The sequence below is a fragment of the Molossus molossus genome, unplaced genomic scaffold, assembly GCF_014108415.1.
Source record: "Molossus molossus isolate mMolMol1 unplaced genomic scaffold, mMolMol1.p scaffold_m16_p_9, whole genome shotgun sequence".
NCBI classification, from domain to species: domain Eukaryota; kingdom Metazoa; phylum Chordata; class Mammalia; order Chiroptera; family Molossidae; genus Molossus; species Molossus molossus.
The window spans coordinates 108,460,054-108,482,754 of record NW_023425403.1 but is presented as its reverse complement, the minus strand read 5'-3'; the positions used below and the strand labels follow the sequence as shown (position 1 = coordinate 108,482,754).

The 22,701-nt window shown below is 46.3% G+C and overlaps 1 protein-coding gene and 1 long non-coding RNA gene across 2 annotated transcripts; one reads left to right on the top strand and one right to left on the bottom strand.

Moving 5' to 3' along the window:
- Positions 1 to 1,618: 1,618 nt before the first annotated feature.
- Positions 1,619 to 8,409, bottom strand: LOC118622493 (regulatory factor X associated protein). Its single transcript, XM_036249816.1, has 3 exons — positions 7,756 to 8,409; positions 5,516 to 5,623; positions 1,619 to 2,596 (listed from the first exon to the last, which is right to left on the bottom strand). Exons 1-3 carry the CDS (start codon positions 8,407 to 8,409, stop codon positions 2,486 to 2,488), a joined length of 873 nt encoding a protein of 290 aa, XP_036105709.1. The 3' UTR covers positions 1,619 to 2,485.
- A 124-nt stretch (positions 8,410 to 8,533) lies between these two features.
- On the top strand, positions 8,534 to 11,168 carry LOC118622208. The gene is made up of 3 exons (XR_004957989.1): positions 8,534 to 8,615; positions 8,930 to 9,056; positions 11,074 to 11,168. It is a non-coding gene; the product is annotated as an uncharacterized LOC118622208 (long non-coding RNA).
- Positions 11,169 to 22,701: the final 11,533 nt, after the last annotated feature.

The following is a 22,701-nucleotide window of genomic DNA, read 5'->3' as shown; positions in this document are numbered from 1 at the left end:
GCTGCACACCAGTATTCCCTCTGCATTCTGTCCCCAGATCTAAGAAGTAAATAAACTCAGCCGCTTGGTGGGAGGAGCAGCGAGACCACACTGAAAATTCATGACTACAGGGGGGTAAAACTGGTACACGGGACAACAGATATACCCCAAATAAATAGAAACCTAATTATTTCATTGATACATAAAAATTCAATTTTTTTTAAAAGATGAAATATATGTAATTTTTTAAAATTTATTTTTTATTGTGGACAGTATTACAGATGTCCCCCCCTTCCCCCCTCTTGCCCCCCGCCCCCCAGGCCTCCCTGCACTGCTGTCTGTGTCCATGGGCTATTCATGCATCATGTAAGTGCTTTGGTTAATCTCTGCCCCCCCGCAGGTCTGTCAGTGTGCCCCATGCATCCGTGCTCTGGCCTGTCTTGTCTGCCAGTTTGCTTTGTCCCCGAGAGTCCACATACGAGGAGATCGTGTGATGGGACGTGAACCCACTTTCTCTTCAGCTTTCAATGCCCAGCTCCCTCCCTTCCTGCCCCTCCTGTTCCACTTAAAAAGAACACAGTTGATTTTCTTTTGCCATAAAAGTTAACTTACCCCATAGTGATTCAATAAAGCTCCCAACATCATGAACTAGAGAACAAATAACAGTTGGTAACAAATGCAAATGACTCCTCTGCACCCAGTGTGAAGCAACTATGCAGCAGAGTAAGTGAATCAGACAACTTGAAGGTCAACAATTGGACTTTAATGAATAATTTTGGTAAAAGCATTTTTGCAGATATGCAGGTCTAAAACTTATAAAAATGAACAAAAAGATTCTCTCCTTAAGTACTTCTTGGTACAGCTATGACTAAGTTTAACTTGATAAATATTTCAGAGCTTAAAAATTAAGAAACTAACAAATTTTTACAGTTAAACTTGAAACATATACATTGTCTTAACACTGGAAATACTTTGATTTGTTACTCTTATTGATAGGCTTGACTTTTAAAAGTTTTCCTAGGAAAAAATATAAGAAAAGAGTATCTATCTATATTATCCACCATCATTCTTTAAGTATTACTTATGAATAACAGTCTTTTTTATAATCCTCACCAGAGGATATTTTCCCACTGATTTTCAGATAGACTGGGGTGGGGGTGGGGAGAAACACTGATGTGAGAGACACATTGATTGCTTGCCTCCCACATGACCCTGACCAGGTCCAGAGATCAAACTGCAACCAAAGTATGTGCCCTTGACCAGAATCGAACCCGCAACTCTTTGGTCCTCGGACCGATACTCTAACCACTGAACCAAACCAGCCAGGAATAACACACAGTCTTAACATAGCTCAGTTTTGAAAAACATTGACAAAATGCTGGAATGTTATTCTTATTTTCAGGTCTCTTTTTGAAAAAGAAATGAGTATTAAAAAAATAATTTTGTCCTGGTACGGGTGGAATGTGAGATACATCTATACTGTTCATAAATTCAATTCAACACACAACAGTCTGCTTTACAAGAGATCAGCACGCCCCGCTGTGTGGCTCAGTGGTTGAGCATCGATCCATGGACCACGAGGTCGCGGGTTCCATTCCCACTTGGGGCACATGCCCAGGGTGCAGGCTCCCTTCCCCACTGGGCAGCCGATCGATGTGTCTCTCTCATCGATGTTTCTATCTCTCCCCCCTTCCTCTCTCTCTAAAAACCAATGAAAACATATTTTAAAAAAGAGATCAACGCTAACAGAGACCATGAAAAAGAGAAGCCAGTGCTAGGAGAAGCATTCACTCACGTGCTCACGTTGATCCCTCTCAGGTTTTACAGGTCTGGAAACGGAGGCAGACCCTAACGTCAGACAGTTAACATTTAACTTTTCCTATAGACAGGAAGTTACCTGCTCGACAGCCCCACCTTTAACTGCAAAAGCAGGTTATTCTGAGAACTCAAGTCCGAGTGCCCAGCTACAGTTCCGCAGCACAAGCAGCTACCGGTGTTTAAGAGAAACACGCGGCATCGCGAACGAGGCCCCTCCCGGTTGTGCGGGACCATCCCAGGTCCTGCGCACTTAGCATTTCAGCCCGTTCACTAAGAGCCAGCAGTTTGCACCATCACTGTGTCAGCCAAAACCACACCCGAAACGTTTCCAACTGCCCCCGATGAGAACCACTGAGCTACATGGTCCAAGGTCAATGCCAATTAACTTCTAACTTCCACAGAAAGTAACTGCTTCAACATCTTCAGTAACGACTGAAAGAACATTTTCTTAAAAATACACTGTAATTACATGTGATTTTGCAAAGATAAGCTGATTTCTCCAGACTGATGATGGTCTGAAAGGGTCAGACGCACGAAGTGCAATCTTTATTTGTCCCCAGATGCACACACACTCACAGGAAAATGACTGTGTTCTGCTGGCATTTCTTACCCGTGTGTCTCACTGTAAAAACACCTGTGTCCACTACAGCAAGACAGAAAAACACGCAGAGCATCTTAATAGATCCCTTCATGCTGACGTTCCTGGAAACTGCTGCTGTCTTTGCTCCAAAACTTGCTGATTTAATAGTTGTTGCTGTTTCTGTAAAAACTGCACCACTTCTGGGCTTCTTAGTAATGACTTAAGAAGAAAAAAGAAGAAACATATTTATTAACAGCATTATTCTTATGGGATTAGATTGTATTCATTCTATGATGTTACTCTGATATGTCCCTACACAAGATACAAGATGCTTAGAAAACAAAAGTTGCTTAAATTAACGTTTGCATCTGATACGCTGAATCGAAGCGGTAAAGCCACAATACATTTGCTGTCACACATCAGCACTAAAACCTAAAAGCAGTGGGTGGACCGGACCTTACTGGCGACTCTGCAGAGGAGAGCCTTTATATGGGTGCCAGCATGCACACTCTACAGACGTAGAGTGGACATCCGAACGCGCTGACCAAGGATTAGAGCAAGAGAAAAGGAAATGAAAGAGGCCACATGGGGAAGTGGCCGCTAAATGCCCCTGTGGAAATACATTTAAGACTGAAACTCAAATTTCTCCCATAAGCCTAAGTCTTTCTGAAGAAATAAAAAACTGTATGTGTGTTTATGCGTAGGTGTGTGTGTACTGATAGGTACATTACCAAAATTTCTAAAAAGACTACAACTGCTAAGATAACCAGTACTTTCTGTACATGTTTCATCTGAAAATACAGCTGCAATCATATAACAAGTATAATAGACTATGATTAATACATTTTTGTTATAGGAAGATACATATAAAATTGATAAAAAAAATAAAACTCTGGCTCCAATAAATTGAAAAAGATATACCAAAAAGTAGAAATACTATCATTAAATACTAATTTTAAAATTTAACATTATAGTATAGTACATTTTCTATTTGTTATTTTTCTTTAAAACTTAGTTGTAAAAAGTACCCAACATTTTATGAAATCGATGCACAAGCCTTCTTAACTGTCATAAAACTGCTGCACACTCAGGCTGTCGATACTTCTATTTACTACTCCTGGTAAATACCCTCTGGCAGTGTCTTCATGATTAACTTTATGACATTTGGGACCTATTTCCTGTGAATGTCTTCACAGTGAATGTGACCCGAGTTGAAGGGACGCCATTCTGGAGGCTCTGACACATGGTGCCCAGGCCCCCGGGTGTGCGCCCAGACGCTGCCGGGGCAGACGGAGAGCGCCCCCTGCAGGCGCCCCACCACCCGCGCCGCCTTCAGGTCACTTCGGCGCTAGCTGTGTGCACTGTGCTGTCAGCACGGGCCCTCGCACCCCTGCCCACGCCGTTTAATGGCAGTGTTTCTGCTTTCTTCTTGTTACATCTTTTGCAATGTCTTGAGGCCAATTTTCTTCCTCAGCAATTTATATTTTACTTAACAAAAACATTAACTGTAGTTCTTTTATAGTTGCTGCAATTATTTTTCCTATGTGGTTTCATTTTCATTTCTACCACCTTTTTAACATTTTTATGTAGACAAATTTATAATCTTTTCTTTGAAATGTTGTCTCTTTTAAACTAGAAAATTCCCATTCCAGACGTATTTTTAAACGTTTTTACTGATTTTCAGAGAGGAGGGGCGAGGGGAGACACGGCTGGAGGGATGTCGCTGCAGAGCCCTGCACGGCTGCACTGAAGATCGGGCCGCGCAGCATCGGGCCGCGCAGCATCGGCCGGCGACCTTCGGTGCCCTGGATGGAGCCCAGCTCACTCAGCCGCACGGGCCGGGCTCCCATTCCAGATAGTTTAGATAAAGCTCTACTTCCATTTTTTTTTTTTTTTCATTTAAAAAATCTTTATCAGGAATTTATTTCGATGCATAGTGTGATGTGACAAACTAAATTATTTTTGTCTTTAAATTATTATCCAATTATTGTAGTATTTATTGAATAATCTCTAACTCAGTTCTGATACCGTCTATCGAATTTATAATAGAGATCCTTATTAAATATTGGTCTAATTATACTTCAATACCACTAAAGCATTAGTCTACAAACCCCAGAATTCACCACCAGGAGTCTATTTTAAACTCTCATCTTGCTCGCCTGACAGGTGTGGCTCAGTGGCTGAGCGTCGACCCTGCACCGAGAGGTCACTGGTTTGATTCCAGGTCAGGACACATGCCTGGGTTGTGGGCCGGATCCCCAGTGGGGGTCGTGCAGGAGGCGGCCAATGTTCTCTCTCCCTCTCCCTTCCTCTCTCTCTAAAATCAATAAAGAAAAAAAATGTTTTAAATCTCATCTTGCTCAGATCTTCAGGCTCGGCAATGAAGATACAGGATTGGAAGTCCTCCTCTTCAAGCCCAGCCACTGGTTGAGCGTCCACCGATGCAGCAAGAGGTCGCTGGTTCGATTCTCGGTCAGGGCACATACCTAGGTTTGTGGGCCCCATCCCCAGTGGGGGGCATGCAGGGGCAATCTATGTTCTATCTCATCGTTATTTCTATTTCTCCCTTCCTTTCTCTCTAAAATCAATAAAGAAAAACAATAAAAAAAACAAAACAACAACAACCTGGCCGGTTTGGCTCAGGGGTTGGAGCTTGGCCTGCGGACCAAAGAGTCCTGGGTTCGGTTCCCGCTAAGGGCATGTACCTTGGTTGCAGTTTGTCCCCGGCCCCGGTGGGGTCGTGTGGTTGGCAACCAGTGCATGTGTCTCTCTCACACGGATGTTTCTCTCTCCCTCTTCCCCCCTCTCCCTCCCGCTCTGTCTGAGGATGGGGTGAGGCGAAAGGAAGTCCTCCTCCTCAGCCTGCAGAGGCTCAGTGGCCAAGCGCTGCCAGCAGGGGGCGTGCAGGAGGCAGCAAGTTTCTCTCTCATCTGTGTTGCCCCACCCCTGTAAAAAAAAAAAAATCAATAAAAACATTAAAAAGAACACCGCCCTGCTCAGTGTTGGGGCGCACTGTGGAAGCCAGTGTGCACAGCGGAGGCAGCCGTCGACCTGGTGCCCAGGTGCCCAGTCTCCAGAACTCAGAGCCCGTCTCCCCAGGAGCTGCTGTGACACCGCAGCGCCTTGCCCGGCACTCACCAGTCTCTTCTGATTCAGCACTTGTTCCAAGAGTGTGGGCCTTGCCGGACGGTCCCCGAAAGCTCCGGTTCTTTGTTTGACGATGGAGAGGATGTTATCTGCGCTTTCCTGGGGTGAGTGATGAATGCAGACAGGGTTAGCATGTGACAGCGTCGGCCAGGGCCACAGGCACTTCAGTGATGCCGTGAACAGGCCGGGCCAGTCCCTGGGCAAGTCCCAGGAAGGGGCTGACGTCCCCTGAAGTACCCTCCTCGCTCCCTCCCTCCCCCTCTCCATCTCCCACCTGGGGCCTTCGGTCTCTTGAAGGGTCTTACAATCAGCAGTGGGCAGAGGTGGTGGCGGTGGGAGGGGCAGAGTTCCTCGTGAGCTATTTCCCACGTTGTGAAAAACGCCGAGTAGAAAATGAGCGTTCTCTGTATAGAGCTCTATCCAGGCCAAAGCGAAGTCGCCTGCCTTTGGCGGATATATGAACGTATCACAAGTTCTAATTGATCATTTTTTGTCCAATTGACAACAAAAAAGAAGGGGGATGCAGTGAAATACTGATTAAGAGACAACAAAGCTTCCGAAACATGAAAGTTATATGGAGAAAAATGACAAACTGGTTTTGAAAAGCCTGGAGAACACCTGGTATAAATGTGACCACGTGCCCTCAGACATCACGACACAGACAAAATCCGTGCACTTCCACCAAATACGCACCCTCAGTTATCTGAAGGAATCTTAAACACCTGACTCAACAAAATACGGTGTTATTGTTCTCGCTGGCGGAAACATTCTCTTACAAACACGACACAGCACTGACCACACCCAAACACTCTGACTAGACAGACAAACTGAAACGCTTTGCTATGAAGCCTAATGTGAGTTCAGTAGAATATCCCCTTTAATTATGAAAGGTTTATCAACCTGTTTTAAAAATGTTCCGTCCTTAAATATGTTAGGCTTCAAAATGTAAAAATAACGAACTGTAAAAAGAGGACTCCAACACCGGAGAACGCAAAAATAATTTCTGCCTTCCTCTCTCCTCATAGGGTTAACTTTATTTATGGGGCTGATTTTTAAAAATTATATTGGATAACATTGGTTAATAATACTATATAAATTTCAGGTGTACAACCTTACAGTACATCTGTATATTCGATCGTGTGCTCACCATCTGAAGTCTCGTCTCCTGTCACCATAAGTTTAACCCCTTTGTCCCCTCCCCCACCCCAACCCCCCTATGCCTCTAGTGAACACCATTCTGTGGGACTGTTTCACTTTTATGTGTACAAGAAATGGATGCTGACATTGACCTGATCGCAGAGTACCCTGTAGTCTCGACAACCCGACAAAGCACTATGTAGAGTCACAGTGTTAATATGAAAAAATAAAAATAAGTCACAGACACTTGTAGTGAAGCGACTTGAGTGATCCGGTCCCGCTCCTGTGAATACGGAATTCCCCTTTCGGAGATCTGAACGCTCTGTCCTAAGGAGCGTGACCACGTTCTGAGGCATCGCAAATGCGGGACAGCTCTAATGCTCAGGTGCTTTTACTCAGCTGAAATAATGTAGCTTTGGTGATTTTCACCCAAGTCCAAGTTACTTCAGAACTTTACAAAATAAACTGACTGCCTCTTTGAAATGACGGCCTTTTAGATATTAAATGATGATTACAATCCCACAGGTTAATTCCTTTATCCCTGCTCATGTGTCTCTCACATAGCAAACTTGTCAGATACATGAACTAATTACATATGTGTCTGTCCTTATCTAACCTTGCTGTGGGTAAGAAACACCGACTCAAACTCCAGCAGAGCCCACGTCATCATCCATGAGTCCCCATCACAGTCATCTGAAGAGCCTACCTATCTGCAGGCTTTCGCTTTAATCCACCCCGATAAAGTAGGAGCCCAGGAACCCCCTAAATGGAAACCTTCCTTTAAAGACTTCAAATCCAAACCCCGCAGCCTGGAGTTGAATCCATACAAAAACTGGCTTCAAACCCCCTTTCCACACTCATCTTCCATGAATTGTTCACAAAGAAGAACCGACCCCAGCCAGGACGTTGGCACAGGCTGCAGCGCACGGACAGCGCTCCCTGCCTCCAAGCCTCGGGCCAGCCGCAGCGGCCGGGCTCACCTGGCTCACCTGGCTCACCTGGGCACAGGTGCGCAAGCGCAGGAAACGCCCTCCGCACAACACGGGGCCGCCTCGTCCCCTCGCACCCCCAGGCCCCCGGCTCGGGGCTGGTACCTCCAGCTTGACGTTTCCCGCGCCGCCGGCCGGGGAGGCGCCGCCGCAGTTGAGGGCCTGGTCGCTCTTCTTCTTCTTGTACTTGTCCTTGTACATCTTGTTGCGGTGCTTCTTGCACATCCACGGCTTGCGCTGCTTGGCCACCTGGCTCGTGGTCTCGCTGCAGCCCTCGTAGGTGCAGGTCTTGCTCAGGCCGCCCCCGCCGCTGCCCGGCCTCCGGGCCCCGCGGCCGCCGCCCTCGCCCCCCGAGTGCGCCTCCTCGTCCTCCAGGTCCTCCAGGCTGGCCGCGCTCTCGCCGCCCCCCGGCGGGTCCGAGGAGTCCAGCAGGGTGGCTTCGTCCTCCGCCGCCTCGTCCTCCCCGTCGCCCGCCGCCTCGCACGCATAGCGGCCCGGCTCGGGCGCAGCCTCCTCCGGCCGCCCGCACGGCCGCATCACCAGCAGCGCGAACTGCGAGGCCGCGCCCGGGGCAGGGGCGGGCGCCCCGGGGCGCAGCGCAGCGCAGGCGGCGCCCGACCCCGCGCCCCCCGCGCCCCCCTGCCCCTCCGTGATGCCGAGACGCAGCGGCCGGCGCGACCCAGCCCCTCCGGCGCACCTGCTGCGGACGCGCGACAGGAAGGGGCCGGCTCCGCCAGGCCGCGAAGTGCGCCTGCGCATCCCGCAGCGTAGGTACGCGGGTGCTGATTGGACCCGCGCGGCTCTGGGGGCGGGGCTGAGCGGCCCGGGCGCAGACTGCGCACGTGCGGCTCGGCGGCGGCGGCGGCGGGCGGAAGTCCCCGGCTCTGGGCGCGGGCGCGCTTTTTCCCTGTGGCACCGACACCGTCCGAAACGTTCAGCGCACCTGTGTCCTGAAACCGCGCCACGTGAGTTCGGGGGGCTCCTGAGCGATGCCGCGGCCGTGACCCCGGGGCGCTGGGCTGGAGTGACTGCGCCGCAGACGCCCGAACCCGAGATGCGCAGCGGGCGCGGGCCTGGCGCCCCCTGTTCCCATCCGCTCGACCCAGGGGGGCGGCCAGGTGACGGCGGCGGAGGCGGGACCCCTGTTTGCCACGGGGCGGTGGACAGGGAGGCGGGACCGGGCCCCGTGTGCCGTGTCCAGACCGACACGGTTTACTCGGATTCGTTTGTTTTTCTCTCTCGGAAACGCACGTTCACTGGTCGGCACGTCCCCGCTTAGCCCTCGATAACCTTTCCTGCTCGCGCTGAACGGTCCGAAGGGAAGCTCCGAACGAAAAGGTTAAAAAACCGAGCCGGCTGTATTTCTGCCAGTTGCGATGGTTGCTGAAGGCCGACGGTGGGAGCAGGTGCGTGCAGGCGGGAGCAGGCGGGAGCAGGCGGGAGCAGGCGGGAGCAGGCGGGTGCAGGCGGGAGCAGGCGGGAGCAGGCGCGAGCAGGCGGGAGCAGGCGGGAGCAGGCGGGAGCAGGTGCGAGCAGGCGGGAGCAGGCGGGAGCAGGCGGGTGCAGGCGCGAGCAGGCGGGTGCAGGCGGGGGCAGGCGGGGGCAGGCGGGGGCAGGCGGGAGCAGGCGGGAGCAGGCGGGTGCAGGCGGGTGCAGGCGGGGGCAGGCGGGGGCAGGCGGGAGCAGGCGGGTGCAGGCGGGAGCAGGCGGGGGCAGGCGGGTGCAGGCGGGGGCAGGCGGGTGCAGGCGGGGGCAGGCGGGGGCAGGCGGGTGCAGGCGGGAGCAGGCGGGTGCAGGCGGGAGCAGGCGGGGGCAGGCGGGAGCAGGCGGGAGCAGGCGGGTGCAGGCGGGTGCAGGCGGGAGCAGGCGGGAGCAGGTGCGTGCAGGCGGGAGCAGGCGGGTGCAGGCGGGAGCAGGCGGGAGCAGGCGGGTGCAGGCGGGGGCAGGCGGGAGCAGGCGGGTGCAGGCGGGAGCAGGCGGGGGCAGGCGGGTGCAGGCGCGAGCAGGCGGGTGCAGGCGGGTGCAGGCGGGAGCAGGCGGGAGCAGGCGGGAGCAGGCGGGAGCAGGCGGGTGCAGGCGGGAGCAGGCGGGGGCAGGCGGGGCAGGCGGGGCAGGCGGGAGCAGGCGGGAGCAGGCGGGGGCAGGCAGGGGGCAGGAGGGGGCAGGCGGGGGCAGGCGGGGGCAGGCGCGAGGCAGGCGGCGGGCAGGCGGGGGCAGGCGGGGGCAGGCGGGTGCAGGCGGGAGCAGGCGGGGGCAGGCGGGGGCAGGCGGGGGCAGGCGGGGGCAGGCGGGGGCAGGCGGGGGCAGGCGGGGGCAGGCGGGGGCAGGCGGGGGCAGGCGGGGGCAGGCGGGGGCAGGCGGGGGCAGGCGGGGGCAGGCGGGGGCAGGCGGGGGCAGGCGGGGGCAGGCGGGGGCAGGCGGGGGCAGGCGGGGGCAGGCGGGGGCAGGCGGGAGCAGGCGGGTGCAGGCGGGAGCAGGCGGGAGCAGGCTCTTTCTTCTCCGCGCCCGGCAGGCCTCCCTTGCCCACTGGGAAAGAAAAGCAGGGGCTCTCCCACCGGTGACACAGCCGTGCATTCCTGCGGGTGGGCCGCCCCCTGCAGGTCCAAGAGAGGCGCTGGAGGCACAGGTTCTGCAGTGAGACCCGGTGGCCTGTCCGGTGTGGCCAGGGCGAGTTAGTGACCGCCTCTCCGAGACTGGTTTCTCATTTGTAAATGCGCAGCCTGTGGTGTGCTAGAGCCAGGTGGGGAGAGCCAGTTAAAATTTCAGGAGTTTAGCCCTGGCCGGTTTGGCTCAGCGGTTAGAGCATCGGCCTGCGGTTCGGAGAGACCCGGGTTCGGTTCCTGCTAAGGGCATGTACCTTGGTTGCAGTTTGTCCCCGCCCCTGGTTGGGTCATGTGGGTGGCAGCCACTCGATGTGTCCCTTTCACATCGATGTTTCTCTCTCTTCCTCCCTCCCACTCTATCTGAACAAAAAAATGGGAAAAAATGTCCTCAGGTGAAGATTAAAAAAAAAATTATATAAATAAATAAAATTTCAGGAGTTTAATGAGCTGGAAGTTAAACACTGACATTATTTAATAGATTAAAAATTTTTTTTTCCTTTATTGATTTTAGAGAGAGAGGAACATTGATAAGTGAGAACATCGATTGGTCACCTCCTGCAAGCCCCCCACTGGGGATTGGGCCCACAACCTGGGCATGTGCCCCGACCGGGAATAGAACGATGTTCAGTCCACTGAGCCACACCTGCTGGGCTCTCCAGCTGCTTTTCAAACCTTCTCTGTGCCTTTAGAGTTCTGCAGTTGCCCTATGAAATGTCTAGGTGTAGCCCTGGCAGGTTTGGCTCAGCTGTTAGAGCATTGGCCCAAGGATGAAGAGTCTTGGGTTCGATTCCCCGTCAGGGGGCACGTACTTGGATTGCAGGTTTGATCCTGGCCCGGTCCGAGTCATGCTGGAGTCAACCCATCGATATGTCTCTCTCACATCAATGTTTCTTTCTGTTCCTCCCTCCCTCCCACTCTATCTAAAAATCAATGGAAAATATCCTCGGGTGAGGATTAACAAAAAAATAAAATAAAATAAATGAAATGTCTTGGTGTACACATCTTTGATTTTTCTTGCCTGAGAATCATTGCACTTCCTGAACCTAAGGATTTATATCCTTTATAAGCTTTGAAAAAGTCTAAGTCATAATTTTTTAAATGCATGCATACCACATATGTCAGCTCAGTTAATCATTTTTGCCTTAGTAACTCTTAGAAACTTATACCACCTTTCCGACCGTTTATTCACCTTTTACCCCCAGCGTTTTACCCAGAAACTCACTTTTCATTAATTATAAAAGCTTATATTTAAATGTTTTATTTTAGGCAAAAACACACTAATCAAACACACTAATTAAAAGCACAACTATTTCTAGTCTAGAATACACACAAACAAATTTGAGTTGCACACTTCAGATAAATCCAAATCTGTTTTCCGTAAGAGAATTGCACTAATAGGGTTTTTCTGTGACTCCAGTTTGCGTTACATTGGGCAGTTTTCATGTTTTCCGTCACTACTAGGTTTATGGACAATGTTGCACTACAGGTATTCTGTGCTGTACTCAGTACAAGAAGATAATGTAGAAAGAATAATGCACCATTCAAAGTATGACTTCCTTGAACCCCTCCACCATCAACTACCACCTTCTCAAAAGTCCTCTCCCATTAGCAAATACAATAAAACTTTCATTAAAGTTTATGTACAAAGTAGTTCAAATTGCACTTTATCATGTATATAAACGTGTCTTTGCTGGTCAACTGATATAAGTTACTATGGGAAAGCTGCTTGGATATCTTTATTTGGAGTGGAATGCATTGTAACATTTCCCATCAATGGTAATGAAATATTTTTATTTAAGTACTTTGCATTTAACATCAGCATTTTCAGTAACATGTTGACTTCACTAAGTGAGGAATAAGAGAAGTTGACTTCTCTATTTTCTAATTTCTTCTAGATGTGAAATTCTCTACTCCATATGTAAATTGATTTTTCTTACTATCCACCTCTTTGTGCTGGTCTAGATAATTTATTGAATTTTGTCTTCTAGTTCAGTAATTCTCTTTTCAGTTATATGTATTTAGTTATCCTAGCCTATTCATTAAGATTTTGAAATTTTATAATTGTTTTTTTAAAATTTCTAGACATTCTATATAATTCTTCGAATTTCTTCTTGATATTTTTGAGTAATGTCTTATTCATTTTTCACATTTTCAGTTTTATCTTTCATTTTCTTAAGCATCTATTCTAAAACCCATCATTTCTTTAGCTAAAGTTTTTGGGAGGTCTGTTCCATTGTTTGTGGGTATTTCTGATTACCACTCAGGAATTGGAGTTTTCTGTATCTTTGGATTCTGGATTTATGTTTGAAGGGCCAGGCTTTACCTCATGAAATCTTGGTTGTGTCTTTTAAGAAGACTCAGACTTTGTTAAGGTGCTCTGAGGGCTGCCCGTCAGGGACCACTCTAAGCTCTTCCCTTGGGGTTTGCAGATCACACAGGCAGTAGATACTTGAATCCTAAGCCCATGAGGCTAGGTTTAAGAGTATGACTTCACACAAAATATATTTCCTCCACTTCAGAGCCCAGACTAACATACACAACTTCCCATGTCCTCCTCCGCTGACGGGCGGTCTCCCCACTTTCCTGAGGGTGCGACCCCTTTGATGTCCTGTGATGTCCATGGAACCGAGGTTCTGCCTCCCACTTCCACAGCGTGAGACTGAAACTTTGTCTTCTGCCCAGTAACCAAACTTTTGGTTATTAAGACTGGTGACACCCCAAGCCCTGGCTGGTTTGGCTCAGTGGTTGGAGCGTCAGCCTGCGGTCCAGAGAGACCCGGGTTCAGTTCCCGCTAAGGGCACGTACCTCGGTTGCAGTTTGTCCCCAATCCTGGTTGGTTGTGCGGGTGGCAGTAACTCGATGTGTCCCTTTCACATTGATCTCTCTCTTTTTCTCTCCCTCCCTCCCACTCTATCTGAACAACAACAACAAAAAAAATGGAAAAATGTCCTCGGGTGAGGATTGGAAAAAAAAAGACTGGTGACACCCCAAGGGAGATGTAATTTCTGCTTCATTTTGGAGGTCTGTGAAGGTTTCTTTTGCTTTCTTAGAAGATCAGTTAGGCATTTAAGAGAGTACTAGCTATGCCTGGCCGGTGTTGCTTAGTGGTTGAGCGTTGACCCATGCACCGAGAGGTCTCCAATTCAATTCCTGGTCAGGGCACATGCCCAAATTGTGGGCCCAATCCCTAATGGGGGGCATTCAGGAGGTGGCCAGTTGATGCTCTCTCTTATCGATGTTTCCAGCTCTCTCGCTGTTCCTTCCTCTCTCTCTAAAGTCAATAAAGAAAATAAATAAATAAATAAAGGAGTACTCGCTATGTTTTACATAGCTCACATAGAAGCTTTGTATTGAAATTTAAATAAAGGAAATCTAGTTTGCTATGTTCCTGAAAATAGAGGTGTCTGTTATATCTTTGATAATTCTTTCTGTTTGATCACTACTGACTCTTGTCAGTATCTACCAGTTGTAAGTTCATCTCTACTCTTTCTCACCTTGCTCATTTATAAAATCTTATCTCTTTCCATTTTTTTATTCACTTGAGGAAATGTTTATTGATTTTAGAGAAGAGAAATGAGGAAATGAGGGTGGTGGTGGGAGACAGAGAGAGAGAAAGAGTTGGGGAGAGAGACAGAAACATTGACTGGTTGCCTCCCATAAGCGTCCCAACTGGGGAGCAAACCTACAACTCTGCCCTGACCAGGAATTGAATCCACAAACTTTTGGTGTGCAGGATGACACTCCAACCATCCGAGCCTCCCAACCAGGGCTCTCTTATTGCTCTTACCTTGCTATTTCTGCATTCTGGGAGACCTCCTTGAGCTTGTTTCACACGTAACTTATTTAATTTTCTGCAGTGTAAAGTCAAACTATCCTGAAAGTGGATTTAACAAAAGACTTTGCTCCTATTTTATGATCTTTCCCCGTGGCTTCCTGCCCCATTCTCAGGCAAAGTGTGTCCTGTGTATACTGAGACCACCACGCAGACCTTGAGTCAAACTGACACCTTTTCCTCTATAACAGTGGTTCTCGACCTTCCTGATGTTGCAACCCTTTAATGCAGTTCCTCATGTTGTCTGTGGGCGTGTCTGCATGTGGGCGGACCCGCCTGGAGACGGACAGAGGAGTGGTGTCTCAGTTCCTAAGACCATTGGAAATACGTGTTTTCTGGTGGTCTTAGGCAACCCCTGTGAAAGGGTTGTTTGACCCCCAAAGGAGTCGCGACCCACAGGTTGAGAACCGCTGTTCTAGAGAGTCATTGTTGTGGGTGTGCTCGTCCACTGAATTTTCAGGACACTCGTCCCTCCCTCAGGCCTAGAATATCATTATAAGCTATCTGCTGGCCAAAAGACTAGGTGGGTTGTATTTAAGTCTTTTGTGAGGCTTTGGTTGCTGACATATTTCCTCTCTCAAATCTATACCAGATGGTCAGGTTAATGCGTATAAATCCTGGTGCCTGACAGGCATTTATTTATGTTGATGTAGGATTTGAAATGGGTTCTTTTTTTGTTCCATTTTCTGCTTTCTGGAATCATACTAAAGTGTCAGAGGTAAGACCTTACTAGAGTTTTCACTTGGTGAACATTTGCCTACAACGGTGATTTCCAAAGTGTGATCCCTGTACCAGCAGTAGCTGTATCACCATGGAACTTGTTAGAATTCCAGATTCTCCGGAGAACTCGTGAACGCCTGGGAGCGGCATCCAGCAATCTGTTCTTTAACCAGCTGTTCAGGGAATTGTTACACGTGCTAAAGTGTGGCAACCACTGCCCTGCATCACGGTTTCTGATGCAGCAAACCTGGATGGAGCCCCGATGCCGTCTGCCAGCGTGTCCTGGCTGCGCTGCTTCACCGACAGCAGGGGAAAGAGGGAAGGTGTGGGGGCTCAGGTTAGGGACAGAGCTGGCTTCGAAGATATGCTGTAAAGGTTGCTGCATATTTTTTCTGGTCAGTTTCCTCTGTATGAGGAAAGCTGTTCTGAGGAAGGAGCTGCATCTATGGCTGAGGAAGCAGAGATGGAGTCTAGACAGAGTGGTTTGGACTCCATAGCCAACAGGACACAGGTGCCTCTGGATTTTGTATTTCTCTGAGCCATGAAGTCCACTTTGTTTCAGCTACTTTGGGTTCAGTTCCTGTCACTTAGATCGGTGGGGTCCTAACTAGTATATGCTTTGACTCCCTTCAAGGCAGTCTTGTCTTGTGAAGGCCCGCAGTGCAGACCGCCAGGAATCGGGAGTCTAGCTGGTAGGGGCTTTCTGTTTCTCTGCCAGCTTCCCAAGAATCTTCAGTTTTCCAAACCCCAATTATTTGGCAATATCTGTGCACAAGAAGAAGGTCATCTTCACTCTTTGGACAAACTCTCCATGTTAATATTTATATAATTTTAACTAGATCTTTTTAAAAATTACCCTTTGCAACAGGATGGATGGACCTGGAGAACATTATGCTAAGTGAAATAAGCCAGTCAGAGAAAGACAAGTGGCATGATTTCACTTATATGTGGAATTTAATGAACAAACTGAACTAACAAGCAAATAGACTCATGGATGGAGAACAGACAGATAGCTCTGGTTGGGGTGGGTGTGTTGGGGTTGAGCACAAAGGAAAAAAAGAACTCATGGACATGGACAACAGTGGTGATTATGGAAAGGCAGTGGAGGGTGCAGAGGGGATAAATGGTGATGGGAAATAAGTGACAAAATAAAAAATTACCCTTAAAAGTCAGTGGAAAACTGGAATTAAAATTATTATAAAACAGCCAACCTGATAGTGAACTGAAGACGAGATGAACAGAATTACAGGAGAATCTGCATCAAGACACGTTTCACATGCTCTCATTTGTATGTGGAATCTAATGAACAAAATAAACTGATGAACAAAATAGACCCACAGACATAGAAGCATAGAACAGACCAACGAATCTCAGAGGGAAATGGGCAGGAAGAGATTAACCAAAGAATTAATATGCATATAGGCATGACCCATGGACAGACAGTAGTGTGGTGAAGACCTGCAGAAGGGGAGGCGGAGGGAGGGGGACAGTGAGGGAGATAAAGGGATCCTGGGACATCTGTAATACTTTCAGCAATAAAGGAGTATTTTTAAAAATAAAAGTGAAACACACACACACACACACACACACACACAGACACAGACACAGACTGGTAGGAAGGGCAGAGCCACTAAAAGGGTTGGCCCTGTGTTCACGTGTGGTGATTGAGAGTCTGGAGGGATTTCTAAGCTGCAAAGGTCCCCTCTGAGGAGCATGGGGTTCAGGCTCAATCCCATGCTGGGCTCCCCAGCCCCGAACACCAGAGCCAAGAAGAGGAGCCCACATACCATCTGGCTATGAAAATCACAGGGCTTCTGTCCACCAAGGAGAGATGGGAGTCTGCTGGAAAACCAGGTACTCTCTCCAAGGGCCAACACACAAAATCTTGTTTGCAGCCATTCACCCTGGACTCTGGCAGAGGGAGGGCGGCTCAGAACAGACTGAGTCATGTGAGGAGAGACTATTTTGTGCCTGGGGGACAGCCACATGTCCCTGTGCTGATTCCCTCTGCCGCATCGCCCAGAGGGGCCGTCTTTCTTAGGCTGAATACTCCCCTTCCACGGCATCAGTCTGGGGATTGCAATAGCCCCATCATCCTGACTCCCAGTCACCCTGCCCTGTGGAGCTCAAGCTCTGTGGAGGACTTAGCTGTTTAGGCCCAGGGTATAGGGTCTAGGCAGACTCCAGGGATGTCAGAGACTCAATTGTGTGACTCTGAGACGGGCCATTCCCCCTACTTTCCTGTGAGTGAGAAGTGTCATCCCACTACAGATGATCCACAGCCCTCCCTCCCAAATTCAGGTGGCTCCATGCTGCTGAGCTGGGGCTCAGGGAGGGTAGACCAGAATCAAGGATAGACAGTTGTGTGGTTCTAGGGTGGAGGCCATTTTCTTTTCCCACACCATATCAGTGCAGAGGCCTCCGTTAACCTGGTCAAATCTTGGTCTGTTGGGGCCTGATAAACTCTGTTGGCCTCACTCTGATGACTCCCTGCAACTCTGCCCCCCACCACAAAGGTCTTTGAACACCTGGCTGTTGGCAGCTGGCCTTGGTGTACCCCAAGGCTTTTACTGAGTGGCCTCAGACTCAGCACTGACACCAAATTTGAACCTTTTATTAATCTGGTAAACACCACTTACCCATACTTGGGGACTCACAAGAACCTACCTCACGCATCCCATGTATTGCCAGAGGCTCTTTCCAAACAGGTTTCCCAGGGTCAGGCACAGGCAGCATCTGATATTGACCTGCACCAGAGTCCCTCGTAAGAGGCCCCAGAACAGACACAACCAGTGGCCAGCTTCAGACAACATCAGAGCAGGATCCAGTTAGGTCCATAAGTGGCACAATCAAGTGGAGATCTCGGCAGGTACCAGAACCTGCTGAGGAGAATTCTGCTCTGTGTGGTCAGCACCCACACTGCAGCTCACACACTGTGGTTGGAATCAGACTTACAGTCAGCCAGCCTGAGAGTCAACCAGTGCACAGAAAGGCCAACAGCAATCAGTACTCAATTACAACAGGAGGGCTCACATAACCCACACAAGGGACATTCTGGAAGCATCCAGCTCAGGTGATCAGAAAGATTGTGCCACTGGGTCCCATGGGACATTTACCACATAAGGCCACCCTACCAAGGCTGAGAGACATAGAGGTCTACCTCATACACAGAAACAAACACAGGCAGCCAATATGACGAGACAAAGAAACTTTCCCCAAATGAAAGAGCAGGGGAAATCTTCAGAAAAAAGAACTACATGAAATAGAGACTAGCAGTCTACCAGATATAGAATTCAAAGTAATGGTTACAAGGAAGCTTAAGGAACTTAATGAGAACTTCAAAAATATCAAAAAGGACATTGAAACTATAAAAATACACATTTAAAATTCTACAGTACACCAAAAATATATATTTTTGCCGATCTGACAAAAATAACAGGCAAAATTTTGATTAATCCACACTGAATGGCTATTGTGGCATTGACTGTTGTAATTTTTTTTTTTTAAATTTGGCAATCTAAGGGAAAAGAGGTCAGTGCCCCTAACTAGTCAGGTACTGCATGTTTTAAAATTCTTGTGGCACATCAGTTGAAAATTGCTGCATTAGACAGAATCAACAGTAGGTTAAATGACACAAGGATCAAATCAGTGATTTGGAAGACAAGGCAGCAGAAAACCCCCAATGAGAGCAGCAGTAATAAAAAGTAATTAAAAAATGAGGATAGTTTAAGGAATATTTGGAACAATATGAAGTGTAACAATATCTGCATCGTAGGGGTACCAGAAGAAGAAAAGAGAAAGCAAGGGATTGAGAACCTATTTGAAGAACTAATGATTGGAAGTGTTCCTAACCTGGTGAAGGAAAAAGACATAAAAGTCCAGGCAATGTGGAGTCCCAAACAATATAAACTCAAAGAGGCCCATGATAAGGCATATCATAATTCAAAAGGCAAAGTTAAAGACAAAGAATCTTAAAAGTAGCAAAAGCAGTTTTTTTTTGTATGGAAAATAATATAATAGTTAATAAAAATGTAAATAAACTGTTTAGTGTACTCACAACTATAAACCTACTGTATGGTCTACAGGAGACCACATCAGAATAAAAAAAACACACATAGACTAAAATTAAAGGGAAAAAATATATATATTCTATGCAAATGGAAATTTAAAAAAAAACTGGTATAGCAGTATTTATCAGACAAAATAGATTTTAAAACAAAGTCTGTAATAAGAGTCAAAGAAGTACACTACATAGTGGTAAAAGGAACAATCCAAGAAAAACATAACTTAGGTAAACATTTATGCACTCAACATAGGAGCACCTAAATATATAAAGAAATATTGATGGATGTAATGTGAAAGATTGACAGTAACATAGTCATAGTAGGGGATATTAACACCCCATTGAAATACAGACAGAAAAATCAAGAAAATGACACACTAGATCTGATTAATTAGATATCTTAAGAGTATTTCACCCCAAAGCAGCAGAATATAAATTCTTTTCAAGAGCACATGGCACATTTCCTAGGATAGACCATGTATTAGGACACAAAACAAGTCTCAATAAGTTTAAGAGGATTGAAATCATAACAAGCATCTTTTCTGACCACAATGGTATGAAACTGTTATAACCCAGTAATTCTCCATCCCCTAGAAGAAGGAACTTCTCCTGGGTTTCTTGAACCTGAGTTGTTTTTACAAAAATTCTTGAAGAGGAAGGTATGCATCAGCCATGACCACAAGGGTATTGACCATGAGCTTAACTAATCAGGAGATGCCAGATGGGCCAATGAGACATTCAAGGCTGGGGTCTAGTAGATATTAAGAAATAGAAAATAAATAACTTTTACAGCTGCTAACTGCTAATATCTGCTTCTATACACGTAGCTTACTTGCTCTGCTAAACTTTTAAGTAACCCCTGTTTTATATAAGCAACCCTCTCCCTGAGCTCAGGGCTGCAGTTCTCTGCGTAGGTTGGCTGCAGTCCCTGGGCAGGTAATAAAGCTCCTAATATTCAAAATTACTTTGTGTCCAAGTGAGGTTGATTCTCCTGGGTTTCAACAGAAACTAGAATTTACAATTACAATAGAAAAACTAAAAAACAAAAGCACCAAATGTTAAATACAGCCGTCTTTTGTTTATTACAGTTAATTTGTTCCAGACTCTAGCAGTTGCACCTGGCATTGAAGGATTCCTGGGGTGCTTGAATACATAGGCCTACAGTTCATATGTACAGTAATTTTAATTTTAATTGTTAATACATGAGTATATAATTGACTCAGACAACTGCACACACGCTGTATTTTCACTTTCTCAATAAACTTTTTAATGAATATATTTGAAAAAACCATGATAGAGTGAAGCCGCAAAAGTCGAAGCACAAAGTGGCGAGGGACGACTGTAACATGTTACTAAACAATGAATGAGTTAACAGTGAGATCAAGGAAGAAATCAAAAGATACCCTGAGACAAATAAAAATAATAACACCACAATCCAAAATCTATGGGACACAACAAAAGCAGTCCTAAGAGAGAAATTCAGAGCATATGGGTCTATCTCAAAAACAAAAAACAAACAAAAAAAACAAGAAAATTCTCAAACAAGCAATCTAACCTTATAATTGGAGAAACTAGGAAAAGAACATCAAACAAAGCCCAAAGTGAGTAGAAGAAAGGAAATAATAAAGGTCAGAATGGAAATAAAGTAGAGTCTAAAAAATGCAATAAAAAGATTAATGGAATCAAGAGCTCATTTTTTGAAAAGATAAACAAGACTGACAAATATTTAGTAAGACTTATCAAGAAAAAAAAGGGAATCCAAGTAAATTTAATCAGAAATTAAAAAGGAGAAGTAACAACTAACATAGAAATACAAAGGGTTGTAAGAAAATATTATGCACAACTATGAACAACAAATTGGACAATCTGAACAAAATGGATAAATTCCTAGAAACATACAATCTTCCAAAACTGACTCAAAGAATCAAAATCTGAATGGACCAATTTCAACTAATGAAATTAAAGCAGTAAAACTCCCAGCAAACAAAAATCCTGGACTGAATGGCTTCACAGGTGAATTTTAACAAACATTTAAAGAAGAACTAACATTTTTTTCATCTCAAACGATTCCAAAAAGTTCAAAAGGAGGGCCCTGGCTAGTTTCGCTTAGTGGTTAGAGTGTCAGCCTGTGGTCCAGAGAGATCCGGGTTTGATTCTGTTGCAGTTTGTCCCCAGCCCTAGTTGAGTTGTGCAGATGGCAGCCACTCGATGTGTCCCTTTCACATCGATGTTCCTCTCCCTCTCTCTTCCTCCCTCTCCCTCCCACTCTATCTGAACAACAACAACAACAACAAAAAATGGAAAAAATGTCCTCAGGTGAGGATTAAAAAAAAAAAAGTTCAAAAGGAGGGAACACTCCCAAGCTCATTAATCGAAGGAAGCATTATTCTAATTATAGAACAAGATAAAGACACTACATTGAAAAAAAGATCATAGACCAATGTTTTTGATGAATGACACAGAAATCCTCAACAAACTATTAGCAAATCGAATTCAGCAATACATTAAAAAGATCACACACTGTGATCAAGTGAAATTTGTTCCTGTGATGCAAGTTTGATAAAATATATAAATTAATGTGATACACCACACAAATAAAATAAATGATAAAAATTCTATGATCATATCAACAGATGCAGAAAAGCATTTGACAAAATGCAGAACCTATTAATGGTAAAAGGTTTCAGCAGAGTGGGTGGAGAGGGAACATACCTCAACATAATAAAGGCTATATATGACAAATCACAGTTAACATCAGATAAAAGTGTTTTCCTTAAGATCAGGATATTCACCTTCATCACCTTTATTCCACATAGTATTAGAAGTACTAGCCCTGGCTTAGTTGGTTGAGTGTTGTCCCATGCATCAAAGGGGCACTGGTTTGATCCCTGGTCAGAGCCCATGCCCAGGTGGTGGGTTTGATTCCTGACTCGGGTGTATGCTGGAGGCAACCAATCAATGTCTCTCTCTCTCCCTCCCTCTCCTTTCTCTCTTTCTCTCCTCCCTCTCTCTTTAAAATTAAAAAAAAAAAATTTCTTTTAAAAATTAAAAAAACGAAGTACTAGCCACAGCAACCAGACAGGAAAAGCAAATAAAAGGCATCCAAATTGGAAAAGAAGTAAAATGTCATTATTCGCAAATGACATATTATTGATGAACCCTAAATGGTCCACCAAAAAACTAAGAGTGATAAATAAATTCAGTAAAATAGCAGGATACAAAATTAATATTCAGAAATTAGTTGCATATTTATACACCAGTAATAAACTGAAAGAATATTCAAAGAACAGTCTCTTTTACAGCTGCATAAAAAATACTTTGAAATGAATTTAATCAAGGAGTTAAAGACCTGTACTCAGAAAATTATAAAACATTGAAGAAAGAAATTGAAGAAGATAACAAATAAATGAAAGTATATACCATACTCATGGATGGAAAAATAAAAAACATTGTTAATGTATCCCAAAGCAATCTACAGATTAAACACAATTCCTGTCAAAATACCAATGGCATTATTTATAGAACTAGGACAAATATTCCAACATTTATATGAAACCACAAAGGACCCCAACTAGACACAACAATCCTGAGAAGCGAGAACAAAGTTGGAGGTGTCACACTACCTGATATCAACCTATACTATGAGGCTATAGTTATCAAAACAGTACTGGCATAAAAACAGACACATAGATCAGTGGAACAGAATAGAGAGCCCAGAAACAAACTCGTGTCTTTGTGGTCAACTAATATATGACAAAGGAGGCAAGAACATACCATGGAGTAAAGATAGTCTATTCAATAAATACTGTTGGGAAAAATGGACAGATAAATGC

Coding starts and splice junctions, on each gene's coding strand:
- LOC118622493 (XM_036249816.1), bottom strand. CDS start 8,409: ATGCGCAGGCGCACTTCGCGGCCTGGCGGAGCCGGCCCCTTCCTGTCG. Junction 5,624..7,755: donor CGGGAAACGTCAAGCTGGAG/GTACCAGCCCCG, acceptor CACTCACCCCAG/GAAAGCGCAGATAACATCCT. Junction 2,597..5,515: donor TGCTGAATCAGAAGAGACTG/GTGAGTGCCGGG, acceptor TTTCTTCTTAAG/TCATTACTAAGAAGCCCAGA.